Genomic DNA, 13897 nt, shown 5'->3' on the forward strand with positions numbered 1-13897 from the left:
AGGGTTGTCTGGTTCTGTCACTAAGGTCACATCCAAACCCCTTTCAGGTGTGAGTGCTGGTGCTGCAGAGCAGCCTCTTGGTGAGCTGTGACTGCTCAGCATCTCCCTGGCTCAAAGCCTGGATGGCCCAGAATCAGGGTGTGAGTTTTCTGATGGATCCCAAAGGCCCCTCTCTCTTGGACTGAAACACTTGGCTTGGGGCAGACGGAAGCAGATGAGACAGGAAGGGAACAGAACCAAATTGGCTGTAGGTTGCTGTGGAGTCAGTGGAAAAAACCCTGGTGTGAACTTTGTCATCGTTTCCTTTTGTGCTGCATCATGATGACGATCCCTTTGCTGTCCCCTGAGTGTGATCAGTGCTTTGCAGGGGTCTGTGGGCAGGAAAGAGGCAGCATGTGGGGAGTGTGTGCAGCCTCCAGCTGCTGCAGGAGGTTTGGGATGAGGTTTGGGCATGGGCAAGGAGCTGGGACAGGCAGAGGTGGCTTCCTTTGTCCAGCAGGGCTTCACTGTAACACAGTCCCTGGTGTTGCTGGGACTTGGCAGCACCTTTTCAACATGCGGTTGTTTCCCTGCTGCAAGTCCATGCTCGAGGCAGGAGCAACTGGCAGAGGAAGGAGAAGCAGGGGCTGCAGCTGGAGGGGTTTCCAGGCAGCTTGAACTGAGAATAGACCTGGGCCTGGGGCCTCAGCGTTTCTGGGAAAACAAGACTTGCTTTCACTTGGCTTCAGAGAAGGAGTCTGGGTGTGCAGGAAAGGAAACCTCCTCCAGCCCCTCAGCCTGTGCATAGAATAACTGGAATGATTGTGCTGGTGGCACTTGTGGAGCTGAACTTGACCCTGCTGGCAGCTGGGGGGTGGCAGGACCCTGGGGCAGGAACTGGGCGAGGCTGTGGTGCTCTGCAGTCCAGGCTGGCTCACAGCTCCAGTCCCTGCACATGTTCTGTGTCTGATCTGAGCTGTCACTGCCATGTTGTAGCTTCACTGTGGTCCATGAGGACTCATCCCTCATGGGGGGACATGGAGAGGACAGGAGGGGCCAGGCAGCCCCCTCTCCCACCCCAGGAGAGCATCCAGGCTGCTCCCATGGGAACTGGCTGCTGAGTCCCCACTGTGTGTCTGGGGGGGACAGTTTTAGAGAGGAGATGTTTGCACATCTCTCATCTCATTTACAGTGCTTCTGAATTGGGAAAGAGAATCCCTCACACCAGATCCTACCCATTTTCAGCAGTAAGTTTGGCATGAATGAGCCCCTGTATATTGATGGGTAGTAGAAGCTGAATGGCATAAATCAAATGGGTAGCAAATAAATTGGCTGTTTTCACTGTGGAGTTTTGGTGAGCCAACTACTTGTTTGTTTTTTTTTTTAATGTATATGGCAACTGTAACCCACTGTATCCCACAGCAGGAACACTATGCTGGTTTAAATCACAGCATATATTTTAGTGAGAGGATGTGTTGACCTAATTGCCGAAGTAACTTTATAATGAAAAGCCATTCAGCCTGCATGCCCTCCCTTGCTCTCTGCTTTCTGGAAGTAACTGAAAGACATAGATAGCACTTGACTGCTGGTGAAATCATCCCAAGAGCGTTGTTTTGTGGCAGTGTGATGGATTCATCTCGTTAGAGGTGTTGTACGAGAAAGCAAAACGCTCCTGGAAAAGCTCAGGAAGCTTCCCTTGGTGTGCTGAGTCCATCTCAGATCTCTGTGGTGAAGCAGGAATGCCTACAATCCCCTCCTGTTGCAGGTGCTGCCTTGCCTGGAGCTCTGCAGGGTTCTGTGGTGTGCAGGTATGAACAAACTGCTGACACACAGCTGAGCATCCTCCCTTGTGCCTCCTGGGAACCCAAGAGCATCCTCAGGCAGGAGCATTGTGACTCCACTAGCATTTGGCAGGCTGGTGCTGCTGGCCCCTGTGTTTATTTATCTTTTCCTCAGATGGCAGGTGGTGGTTGGGTTCATACCCTGCTGATGAGCCACACAAAGAAATTGTATTCCAAGCTCTTCAGAAGGTTTCCTTCTCACTCTCCTTGAAAGCAAGTTCTCCTCACTCAGTTCCCCTTCAGAGTACTCTTCATCAGTTCATATGCTTGGTGGATTTATAATAATTTTTTTTTCATTTGGGAGTCAGAACATGTTTTAATGAATTAATTTTCAAATCAGTATCTCCTTAATCATCATTTCCTTAGACCCTGGGAAGTATTTGCATTTTATAATTTAAGTGCTTTGAAACTGGGTATCAAATGAAACTGTTAACCAGGATGAGATGAAATCCACATTTGCACCTTAATCTCATCTGAGCATTTTCAAGTGCTGGAAGTTAATTACATCCATCATGGCCCTTTGATATTTGAGTAATTTTGGAGCACAAAGACTTAAATTTGTGCTCATTGCCTTTTAGAGATTTCGCTCCTCAGATGACACAGAAAAATTTCATTGTGCTCTCTGTTCTTCCTGTGGGTCCAGCTGTATTTGTGGGAAGGATTTGGTACATGGAATCAGGATAATTCTTCCCTGTGTATAACTTATTGAGAGCCCAGTCCTTCCATGTGCAGACCAGGTTTCCAGAGGCCATCTTCAGCTCCTGGAGCTGGGGGCATCATGCTGAGCTGGTGGCACGAGCTGTGTGAGTGTCCTTGCCTGGGTGGAAGATGCTGCACCTCATTCCTGAGGGATCAGCTCCACGTGGCACTTGTGAGGGAGGACCTGGAAGAGGTGCTGGGAGCCAGGGCTCCTGGGTTCCTTTCCATTCCCTACAGCTGACTCACAGCAAGGCATAATTTGCCCACAGTGCCTTTAGCTGCCTTTTTACAAAATCAGGTAATTGCTGCCCTCACACCTCTGCGAAATATTTTGGGGTCCTTAGGTTGAAAAGTTGCTGCACCTTCCAACTCATCATCATGAGCTGCTTCACAAAATGTTCCCAAACCAGCAAATAACTCCCATCTGCCCTCTGTTCTCCAGATCCCCGTGGATCAAAGCCACAGAGGTTGTGTAAGCAGGGGAATGCTGGATGACTTTTGCTTTCAAGCAGGCAGTGGGGAGTTTGGATTTGAATTTCTGACAATGACGCAGCTTGTTGGAGCCATTCTGCATTGAAATGGGGTCTTATTCCGTGCTGCTAATAAGAGGGTAAATGCAGCTAAATACAGCTGTCTTCCTCACTGTCATTTGGTATTTATTAGCAAATATGCAGTGGAATTGAATCCCTTGTAAGTACTCTGCAGCTAATGGTAGATAGCAATTAGCTGAAATGACTACTGTGAGCACTGATGCTGCCTCAGTGAGGGGAAGGGGAAATCTGGAGCCAGCACACACACCCAGCAGCTTCCAGAGCTCCCTGTAGTTCTCCCCCCTGGATTCTCTGTTTCACGCCCTAAGCAAAAGACTGCAGTGAAAATCACTTTGTGTGGGTAATCCCTGGAGCTCCAGCTTGAGCAAACACCTCCCCAGCAGCAATAACTGTGTGTGGATATTATTATTTTCAGCTCAGGGGTCACTGAAAGGACTCACTGCACTGCTCCTACCAGTGAAAGTGTGTGGAGTGGAACCCTTCTCCCCTCCAGATGTGCTGGGGACACAGAGCTGCACAGATGTGAAGCTGGCCCAGACACTTGGACCCAGTTCAGAGGCAGGGGAGGGTTCAGCATTCATGGCTTCATCTTGGACCTCTTCCTCTCCAAACAAAACAATAAGTTTGTTTCCTTCCCCTCACTAATAAGGTGACATGTAGGTGAGAGTGTCCCAGAGGTTCTGCCCTCTGACTGGAGGGGAACCAGCTCCTGTTTCAGACTTGCAAAAGTAGTTTGGGTCAGGCTGATTTCATGTATATCTTGATTTGTCTGTCCCCTTCCCTGCCAGCCTGTGTTTGATAAATGCCTTGCAAGGAAACTGCTTGTCAGGAGGGGATTAGTGCTGGGGATGTGACGTGGGAGGGAAGGCAGGGGCAGAGCTGCAGGAAGAGCTGGCACAGGGCAAGCTGGACACATTGCACTAGAACTGGTCTGGGGAGGGAGATAATTAATTGAGCATTTTCATTAGTCCCCTCCCAGGCTGCTACTGGGTGTGTTGATGATCTGGAGCAGTACAGGGGAGGATGAGTATGGAGTAATGATTAGAGAATGACTGATATGTGTGGTGTCATGGCAGTGGGGTGATATTTAATGGTAGGAAGTTGAAAGTGTGTGTATTTAGGGGCGAGTAATGAGATTTTCTTCTCAGAGATGGGAGCTCCTCATTTGGGAGCAAGAGGGAGAGAGAGCCAGATGTGGATGTGCTGGTGACAGAATGATGTGAGTCCCCAGGCTGGGGTGAGGAAAGTGTCACTTGATGAGCAGTGAGGACCCTGCCTGGGGCAGAGTAAGCAGAGAGATACTGCTCTAAACACCACTGTGAGAGTGCCCCAGGCAGAGCAGAGCAGCTCAGTCTGGCTTGCAGTGCTGGCCCGAGGCTAAATAGGATATAAACTCACCGTGAATAAATTTGGGCTGTGCTTCTGGACCAGCTTTCCTTGTGTAGGCGAGCCCAGGAAAACATTTGGACCCCTTGTCAGCAGGATGGGCTTTGGCCCAGGGGAAGCTGAGCTGGTTCCTGTGGGGTGTGAACTCTCAGGGGAAACATCCCTGGGGGCTTTGAACAGCCCTGCCTTGGCTGTGTTACCTGGTGGTTCAGAATCATCAGCTGCCTCTCAGGTACAGGAGCTTGAAAAGGAAAATTGCTAAAGGGGAATAATTCCCAGCTTGATTAACTGGCAGCAGGTCCTTGAAGAAAGTAATTATTTAAATGCATATTTAGTTAGTTAAACCAGTGAATATGCATTTCCACTGAGCACCTGGTAAACGTGATTCCTTCTTGGTTGGGGAAAAAATGTTTAATTGCCCCTGTCATCAGTGCTCTGAAATGACATTTATTTTTGAATAAAACTGAATCAGATTTATCAGTGAGCAAGATGCTAAAATTGCAAGTAAGATGCTAAAATCTGTTGCTTCACTGATTCATATCAATAGATACACTAAGAGGGATTTTTTACTACTGTTGATGGTTTTGATGGTTTTTTTTTCCCCTGCCTTACCTTCTGTCTGAAAGCTTTGGCTTTATTCCTGACTTTAGAACTACAGCAGCTGTGATTGGGAATGAGTTTTGCAGTCGCCCCCACTAATATGAATCAAATATCTATAAATATCTTTCCTTTCCCCCTTTTTTTTTAAGGCAGTTTCACCTTGCAGGCAAGAAGAGGTTCTCTTGCCCTGTGATACTTGCAATATTTAAGGCAGCAGACAACTGTCTCCAGGCTCTGTCTTGTGATATGATAATTTTCTGTGGAACTCGATGGATTCATTGTCAGCAGTGACAGCAAGGCAGCCCTGAGTGTGTGAGAGAGAGGGTTGGGGTAAGACAAGTTGAATTGCTGGACACTTTGTGTTCTCTTCTTTTTCCACCTGCCTGGAGTGGAGCAGGGCTGAGGTGGGAGCTTGAGGTCGGTGCACATCCCGTGATCCTGCAGAACAGCTCTTGGCTAAATGCAGCCTGCACAGTTGTTTTCCAGCCTAACAGGCTGTGATGTTGTCCATGCAGTGTTATTTTCTTGGAATATTTGGCAAGGGAGAGCAGGGTGTTTGTTGGGAGGTCTGACTGTGGCTCCAAGCTTTTGAACTCACCTTTTCAGTAGTGTTCCTCCTCTGGGGCCCTATATCCTCACACAGATCCTAATTAGAGTGTTTTGACAGCAGTCATGGTGATGATTGTTAATGGCACTGGTAACACCTTGTGCTGTTCCCTTTGTTTCTCCCTTGGCAGTGTCCTTGGCATCCCCAGTGCTCCCGAGGCCCTCCCTGCCTTCTCCAGTGGCTTGAAAACACTTGATGTGTGAGAGTCTTTGCATTTTGCTTGTGAACCTTTTGTGAAGGCACATTTCTGCTCTTTTAATTCTTGCAGCGAGCTTGCCAGCAGCCAAAAGGCAATCTGTGCTCCAGCTCATCATTAGCTGCTGTCTGACAGTGACGAACGACCCTGGGAAATCTTCTCTTTCAAGGCGGGAGCCGCTCTTCCCATTCTCAGCGTTTTCTGCCTTCAAACAGTTATCCTTTCAAAAGGAAGTTGAGGAGGAGGGAGGGAGGCCCTGCCTTGTGTTGAATTGGGAAGAGATTTCCTCCTCCCTGTCACCTCATGGTGGGAGGTCACCCCTTTCTGCCTCCTGAGTGTCGGAAGCAACATCCATTCCCGGGTTGGAGAGTCCCAGCTGTTGCACTGGTGGGGATCAAGTTCATCTGCCGATGTTGTGCCACTCACTCATCCCCCTGGCAGAATTCCAATGTTTGTGACCAAACATTGGGTTTATATTTGGCCTCTTACTGCCTTTTTTTTTTTTTAATAATGTTCTTTTTGTTGTTGTTTCTTAAACACGTACATTGCCCTTTCTGAGGGACCTTTTGCAGAAGGATCTCAAAATGCTCCAGGAACCTTCCTCAATATTGTTTAATGAGGGGGGAGTGTAACCCAAGGTGTGGAGGACCTGCAGGACTTAGTGCTCCAGCTGGGAAGTGATGCTGGAACTTGTTGCTGGGACTTGTTGCTGTACACACCAGCCCTGTTCTGATTCCTAGATTACAACTGGTACCTCCAAAACTTTGTTCTTATCTGGGCAGACTTGACATAGTCTGTCACCTTCCTGCAGTCAGCAGATGATGTTTTAAGTGTTGGAGTCTTGTTTTGGTCTGGGACTGGATCTGGGAAGGTTGTTGGACCTTCCTGGCTGTTTGTGGTGGGCCTGGAGTCTGGAAGGATTTAACTGGATGATTTTTATGGTCCCTTCCAAACCAAACTGATTCTGTGGCTACTTGGAAGTCCTGCCTGTCTGGAGGAACACAAAAATCTGAGTGATTTTCAGTGGTTTGGGGCAAGGCTTATGAAGAGGGGCCACTTCAAGTGACCTTCACCCCCTCCCCTGTTCAGACCCACGATCAGGGACATGCTGTGCTGGGCTGAAAAGGTTGAGTGTGGTGGAAGAATCCAGCTGTGGATGAGCAGCTTGTGTTCTGCAATGTCTCTTCTGAACTGCACCAGGTGGCCAAGCCCAGCTCCTCCAGCCTGTCCCAGCGATGTGCTGACTCAGGATAACTGGAATCTTCTTTCCTGGTATTAAGACCTGAGCAGCAGGTGCTTGCTGAGGTGATACAGGCCCAGGCGTGTTGCCTGTGTGTCAGCAGAGGAGAAACTTCCTCCCCAAGGGCTGGAAGGCAGCAGGTTGTGCCACAGGGATGGTTTGGAGCCCACTTAAATGGGCTCTGTGGGAACCACCTTCTCCTGCTTTTCCCCAGTCTGAGGACTGCTTGGATCATTCCTGGAACTCTCAAAGCTTCCTGGGTGGCAGATGGATGAGGCCTCTTTGGGGACTGACAGATTAGTAAGTGCTGTGCCCAAAGGTGACTTTCTTTAGGAGGAGCCCTGAGCTCCTCACCTGACAGGGAGAAGTTTGTAGCAGCAGGAGCCCTTGTGCTCCTGGAGCAAAGAGGCACCAGCAGGAATAGCTGATGGAACACAAAGGAAAAGTGCTTTGGGAAGAGACCAATCCAGAAAGGAGGGAACTGCTTGCCTTTCATCATCTTGAAGCCTCTTCTAAGGACCTTTTTCTTGGGCAGTGCTGAAAGTACATGAATGAACCAAGGTACTCTTGTTCCTGGAATTCAGCTGTGAACTCACCTATCTGCTACAACAGTGGATGAAGGATGTTGTATTTCTAAGAGGAAAGAAGACATTACTTTCTGATGAAGTGAAAATTGGAGAGCAGTTCATATTGTATAGATGTGAAGATGCCATCAGCATCTTCCAAAGCCTGGATCCTGCCTGCCTGCAAAATTGTTCCAAGTAGACCTCAGCCCCACTGCTTCCTTCTGCCAGTGGGTTTGGAGCTCTGGGTTTATGCTCAGAAAATGCACAGCCTGCAGAAGAAGAGGTAAGAGAGGGCTTGGACCCTCTGCAGTGTGTCCTCATTGACTGTTTTCCCTTTGCTGGCCTGTCAGGGTGGTTCAGGTTCAGCCTTTTAGTCATTTTTTTATGGACAGTTGAGCTATGGCCTCTGGAAGCTTTTTTAAGTGGAGCTTTAGAGTACTTGAGTTTGTTCATTGACCTTTAGTTGATTCCTCTGCCCTGGGCGTTGTTTCTGAGTGCTTTTAAGCCTGAAGTGATTGAACTGCTTGCAGAGGTGCTTCCCAGAGTAGCTCTGGCTGTGTGGGAAGGGCAGGTGGGTTTTACAAGTGGGCTGTGTTTCTATTAATAATTGCCATCCTTGCCTCTTGTCCCTTTACAAGGCAGCAAAGGATAGGCAGAGTGTGATGCAGGGAAAAAAGCTTCCTGTCCCTTCCCCTTGTTTGCTCAGGTCCCAATCCGAGCGGTGATGTTAATTAGATAAGTCAGATACTCTGCAGAGCAGCCTGTTCAAGGACAAACAGATTTTAATTAAGGGCTGTGTGCACTGGAAGGTCGTGGCACTGCCTTGTGCCTGAGCAGTTACTATGGGAACAGCAGGAAAGCACCCAGAGAGTGTGAGAGTGTGTGAGTGTATCAGAGTGTGGGTTCCAGGGCACAAAATTCACTTTGGGGTATGGCAGATACAGCCCGAGCGAGATGCCACCCTCAGAGTTTGTAATTGGGTTTTGTCACTGTGGGAATGGGAACCTTCACTTCAAGCTGTTAAAGTCACACCAGAAGTTTGATCCAAGCTATCCAGCAATGCCACGAATCAGGGAAATCGGTCCCCAGCTCAGTTTTTAGACTGTTTACTGTTGGTGAACTCAGTTTCTCAAAGAGAACCTGGATGTGGGGAAGAGTTTTGTTTGTGTTGAAATTTGAGCTGGAACCAGTTTGAAATTTGAGCTGGAACCAGTTTGAAATTTGAGCTGGAACCAGTTTGAAATTTGAGCTGGAACCAGTTTGAAATTTGAGCTGGAACCAGTTTGAAATTTGAGCTGGAACCAGTTTGAAATTTGAGCTGGAACCAGTTTGAAATTTGAGCTGGAACCAGTTTGAAATTTGCTTCTGTGTCCTCTGCTGTCTTCTAACTGGAATACAACATTAATTCCTGTGATAGCAGCTCCTTCCTGCATTTCAGGTCCTCTCAAGATTCATCTCCTCTAAAGCTGCCTAAAGTTAATCCTGCTGATTTGAGTACAAGGTGTCTCTTGTGTTTCTTCAGTCCCAAGTCTTCTTGCAGCTGTTTGGGATGTATCAGCAGGGACTTGTCAATACCTGATGATGGCAATAAATAACTCCAGTGATCTACAAGCCATGGATGTGCCTTGGGACTGATGGAAGTTTGCTGTGATCCCCAAGCTCATTCTTACTAATTTTTCCTGTGGTCTAGCAAGAGGATCAGTAGAGAGAAGTTAAACGTTTTTAGTATTAACAGTCTTAATATTTTTATTTCCTTTATCAAAGCTGAGGCAGGGGCTGATGCTGCACTGGCACCACAAGCAGCTTTCTTGTGTAAATAAAATAACCTCTCAAATGTGGGCCTTGCAGTGAGCTTGGAATCAAATATTTGTGTGGGAGTTTGAGGTGGGAGCTCACAGGAGCTGTGTCACAGTCCCCTTCTCCCTCGTTACTCGGTGGTTCTGGAGGCAAATGAAGAGCGAGGCAGAAGAGGTCACAGGTGTGTTGGGAGAGGCTGAAACCAGCTCTTTTGCTAATTTTTCTTGTTTGGACAGTCCTTGTGGGCTGTCCTGCTCTGGAGGAGGCTGTGGGGCTGCCAAGCTTTGGGTGTTGGGAACCATGTGGAGCCGACTCAGCAGGGAGATTGCCAAGCAAATGAGGTTGAATTTCAGACAGTTTAGGCTCAGAGAGGAACTGGCTTTGTTTCCTGGCAGCTGAGAAAGCACCATTCTGCCTGTTTGTAGGAAAAATGTGTTGGATTTGGTATTTCTTACGTGCATCTCCCTGTGCCCCTTGCGGGAAGGGGAGGCAAGTGCTGGGTGTGGATTTGGGCAGAAGATGTGGGAGGGCAGACCTGGGGCAGGAGGAATTCTGCCCTGGAATTGGTGTTATGTGGTGGCAGGTTGTGCTTGGCCTCCACACCTCAGCCTTGGTGCCCAAGTTGCAGGGCTGGGCTTTGGCTCATGGGTGGCTTTGGGGAAGCATCTCCCAGAGCTCAGCAGGAAACTGCCCCAGGAGGTGCCAGCTGGGCAAGTTGTTCTCTTGGTCTGGGTACCATGGACTTCCTCCAAGTGCTCTTTGCCTGAGAACAGAACAGAAACCACCTTGGGCATTTGTTATCTTTTGTCAGACTGTTGCTGTTCTGCCCCTGGACGAGGGAGCTGTGTTTTTTGTCAGCAGATGTCCACCTCTGACCCAGTGGTTTTGACTTTTAAAAATACATTGAGCAGAAATGAAAAGCCCAAAAGAGCAAAGAGAAGTGTCTGAACAGAGGAACAGGAACACGCTGTGTCCATCCTCCTCAGGAAGGGGCTGATTTTGCAGCAGGCAAGACATTTCCAGTGTAAGGTTGGGAGTCCCTTTGGAGAACTTTGGATGTGCTGGTCTGACAGGGCCAGCTGTAATTCAGAGAGGGCTTGGTGGAGCTCTCAAAGGAGCACATTTCCTTTCTCTTGGAGCAGTATCACTGCTCACAAAGTGCTCCCCTCTGACAGCATGGTGTGTGCCATTGCCAAAGGTGTCAGAAATCCATGGGAGGAAAGCTGGCCTGAAGGCTAATGTGTGGAAAAAGCGACAGCAGGAGAGTTAATGAAAAGCAGACACCGAGCACTGGGAGCTGCTCAGCCAAGAAATTCTGCACAGTCCAGAGTTTTCTCTGCTATCCAATAAAAATGTGCTCCAATTTGGCTCCCCTCTCTGTTACCCCTGGGAAGGTGGTGCAGGAAGGTGGTGACTACCTGGGTATGTGGCTTCTGTGCCCTGCACCACCTGGAAGGAAAACAGATACCGTGTTACTCTTGTGATGATTCCATGTCTTGGAGCCAAGAGCCCTGAGTTTCTAATCCAGATTCCTGCTGGGAACCAGGGGACTCCCTTTGGCCTCTTGCAGGTGTGGTCTGTAAATCACAGAATCACAGAATGGTTTGGTTGAAAAGGACCTTAAAGACTGTCTCATTCCAACCCCCTGCCCCCTTCCCCGAGAAGGTGGAATCTGGATGCTCCTGTGTCTGGTGCCCAGGAGGAAATTAGTGCACAGTGAAAAAACCTTTGTAACCATCACAGGGCAGTGTGGGAGCACTGCAGTTGAACCCCTCCAGGAATGATGTCCTTGCTTTTTGCAGAATGGAGGCATCCTGCCTGGAACTGGCCCTGGAAGGAGAGCGCTTGTGCAAGGCTGGGGACTTCAAAGCTGGGGCAGCCTTCTTCGAAGCAGCAGTGCAGGTGGGGACTGAGGACCTGAAGACTCTCAGTGCCATCTACAGCCAGCTGGGCAATGCCTATTTCTACCTAAAGGAGTATTCCAAGGCCCTGGAGTACCATAAGCACGACCTGACCCTGGCCAGGTAAGTGAGTGAGCCCTGCCTTCATCCTCCTCAGACACAACCTTGAGCAAGGGCAACTTCTGTGGGGTCTGAACCCAGCAGCTTGAGGGGATCTGCCCAGAAATACACCCCCAAAAGTAGCCCTGAGGGTGATTGTCCTGTGGAGAACTCAGGGGGCAACGAGAACGGGTCAGCTCCCTTCAGAGCAGGGAGGTGAAGGAAGGGATGTGAGGAGAGTGCTTGGAGCAAGAGCAGGGCAGTGTCCAGTTCTCCTGTCCCCAGGTAAGCACACCTGAAATCATTAGAGCAGCTCACCTGATGCAGCAAAACAGGGAACAAGGATCTGTCTTCAGAACTGTGGGACCTGTGTGAAGTCTCCAGCCGGGGGTGTGTGCTGGGAGCTCCTGGATGTGGTGCAGGTACCACACAGCACTTGCTGCAGCTTGAATTCTGCTTCCAGCAGCTGGGGAATAAAAGTCTGTGAGCTCTTTAACACCCTCACCTTGTAGGACCATTGGGGACCGCATTGGAGAGGCCAAGGCAAGTGGCAACCTTGGGAATACCCTGAAAATACTTGGGCAGTTTGATGAAGCTGTGGTTTGTTGCCAGAGACACTTGGACATTTCTCAGGAGCAGGGAGACAAGGTAATTGGTTCGTGGCATCCAAGAGGAAATATTTCCTGGCTTTAAAAATAATCTGTCTACTGGTCAGTAAATGTGATCTGGTGGAGGTGGGCTTTGGAAGGAGGTGGAGGGTAAAGCTCTCCCTCCTGGCTGCCAGCACTGCTCCCGTGGTGCTGGCAGTAACAGCTGCCAGGAGGGTGAAGATGGGGAGAGGAAAATGTGGGCTCCTGCTTTTGACCATCCCCGCCCAGCAGTGGAAAGGTCCATACTGGGATGTGAAGTGTCATATCTGTTCTTCCTCCTTTTAGGTAGGTGAAGCCAGAGCACTCTATAATATAGGAAATGTTTACCATGCCAAGGGAAAGCACTTATCGTGGAACATGGCCCAGGATCCAGGCTCCCTCCCTCAGGAAGTCAAGGAGACACTGCAGAAAGCTTCAGAATATTATGAGTAAGTATCCAAGCTTGGCCAGGCCTTTCTCCTGCAGGGAACAGGGCCCCTGAATGAGAATTTGCATGTTGAAATGAATTAGAAATATTCCCCTGAGATGCCAAGTTATGATGGCAAATTAATCTCAAGGAAGGTGTGGAAAGGACTACAAGCCTTCTATAAAATTTGAGCTAAAATTCATCCTGGCATTGCCTTGGCAAAACTCACTGTGGTTTGAATTATGATCGTGCGCTGAAGTTCAATAGTCTGTGTTGGGAAGCTGAACTGTTGGCTCCTGTAGCCCCTGCTGCTCTCTGCTGGCCTCCAGGAGGATGGATCCTTGTGTGTCTCCATCGCTGGGGCCACTCTGTCACCCAGGGGAAGAGTCCCTTTGAAGTCCTGCTTGTCCTTCTCAAGGATCTGTACTTTATCTTGCTTGCAACATCCTTCCTTTTCCTAAATAGTTTCAAAGATCCCTGTGATGTCCCACACGGGAAGGTTGTCACCAGGCTTTTGGGTTTATGTGTTTCTCCTTGTACTTCAGAGTTTTGCTTTTATGAGGCAGGTTTTTTAAGTAGGCTTTTTAAAAGAAGAGAGACAGGAGCTTACATCCGTCTCCTCATGTCTGAGGGTGTGATGGTGCCTATAAATAGCTCACCATTCTTTTTCCAAGCAGTGGTGCATGTAGCATAGCCAGTGGGTAAATCTGTGCCAGCTGTGAATGCTCTGACCTTCTCTGTGTGCTGTATGTGTAAAAGGGGAAAAACAAGGTAAAGAAGTGCTGGGAAGATGCCAAAGAAGAGCTCTGCCATGGGACTGTGGATTCTGCCCCTCTCCCCAGGTGTGTCCCTGTCCTGCTCCAGGTGATCTCCTTCCTCCTGTGCCCCTGGTTCTGCCCTGTGCAGTGAAGTGGCCATTTCTGGTTGAATGTGGGATCTCTCAGTGTGAGCACTGGGGTGCTTCCTGCACCAGCCACCAATTGCCTGAGGAGAGGGAGCAGCAGGGACTTGCACCCCTGGCTTGGCACGAGCTCCCAGAGCTGCCCTGGCACGGGTCACCAGACTCTCCTGCACCCAGCATAAGTGGTTGGGAGGGAATTACCTTCTCCAGGTTGGCTCTCCTTTCTTTCTGTGCAAGTTTCCTTGCTGTGTCCCCTGCAGAGCACTGGCTGTGTCTCACTGCACCTTCTGCTCTGGTGTCTTTCAGGAGGAACCTGTCCCTGGTGAAGGAGCTGGGGGACAGAGCTGCTCAGGGCCGTGCTTATGGCAACCTTGGCAACACCCAGTACTTACTTGGCAACTTCAGTGAAGCCATAGCCTTCCACAAGGAGGTAGGAGCCCTTTGCCTGCCTTCCTGGCCTCAGGGGCTGTGAGAGCAG

At 49.2% G+C, this 13897-nt stretch overlaps 1 protein-coding gene across 4 annotated transcripts in view; it reads left to right on the forward strand.

Moving 5' to 3' along the window:
- The window catches only part of GPSM1 (G protein signaling modulator 1), a 109573-nt gene that overhangs the window by 52129 nt on the left and 43547 nt on the right, over positions 1-13897 (forward strand). For 3 of the 4 annotated variants that reach the window (XM_051807646.1, XM_051807645.1, XM_051807651.1), the window contains exons 2-5: positions 11265-11486; positions 11975-12110; positions 12398-12540; positions 13726-13849. In XM_051807646.1, coding sequence (XP_051663606.1) covers positions 11266-11486; positions 11975-12110; positions 12398-12540; positions 13726-13849 — 624 coding nt within the window. In that variant the 5' untranslated portion in view covers position 11265. Of the gene's footprint in view, positions 1-7619; positions 7949-11264; positions 11487-11974; positions 12111-12397; positions 12541-13725; positions 13850-13897 lie in introns of those variants that run through there. The other variant, XM_051807644.1, reaches the window with a different exon arrangement.

Source organism: Manacus candei, unplaced genomic scaffold (assembly GCF_025592945.1).
Source record: "Manacus candei isolate 608988 ecotype Guabito, Panama unplaced genomic scaffold, ASM2559294v1 h1tg000071l, whole genome shotgun sequence".
NCBI lineage: Eukaryota > Metazoa > Chordata > Aves > Passeriformes > Pipridae > Manacus > Manacus candei.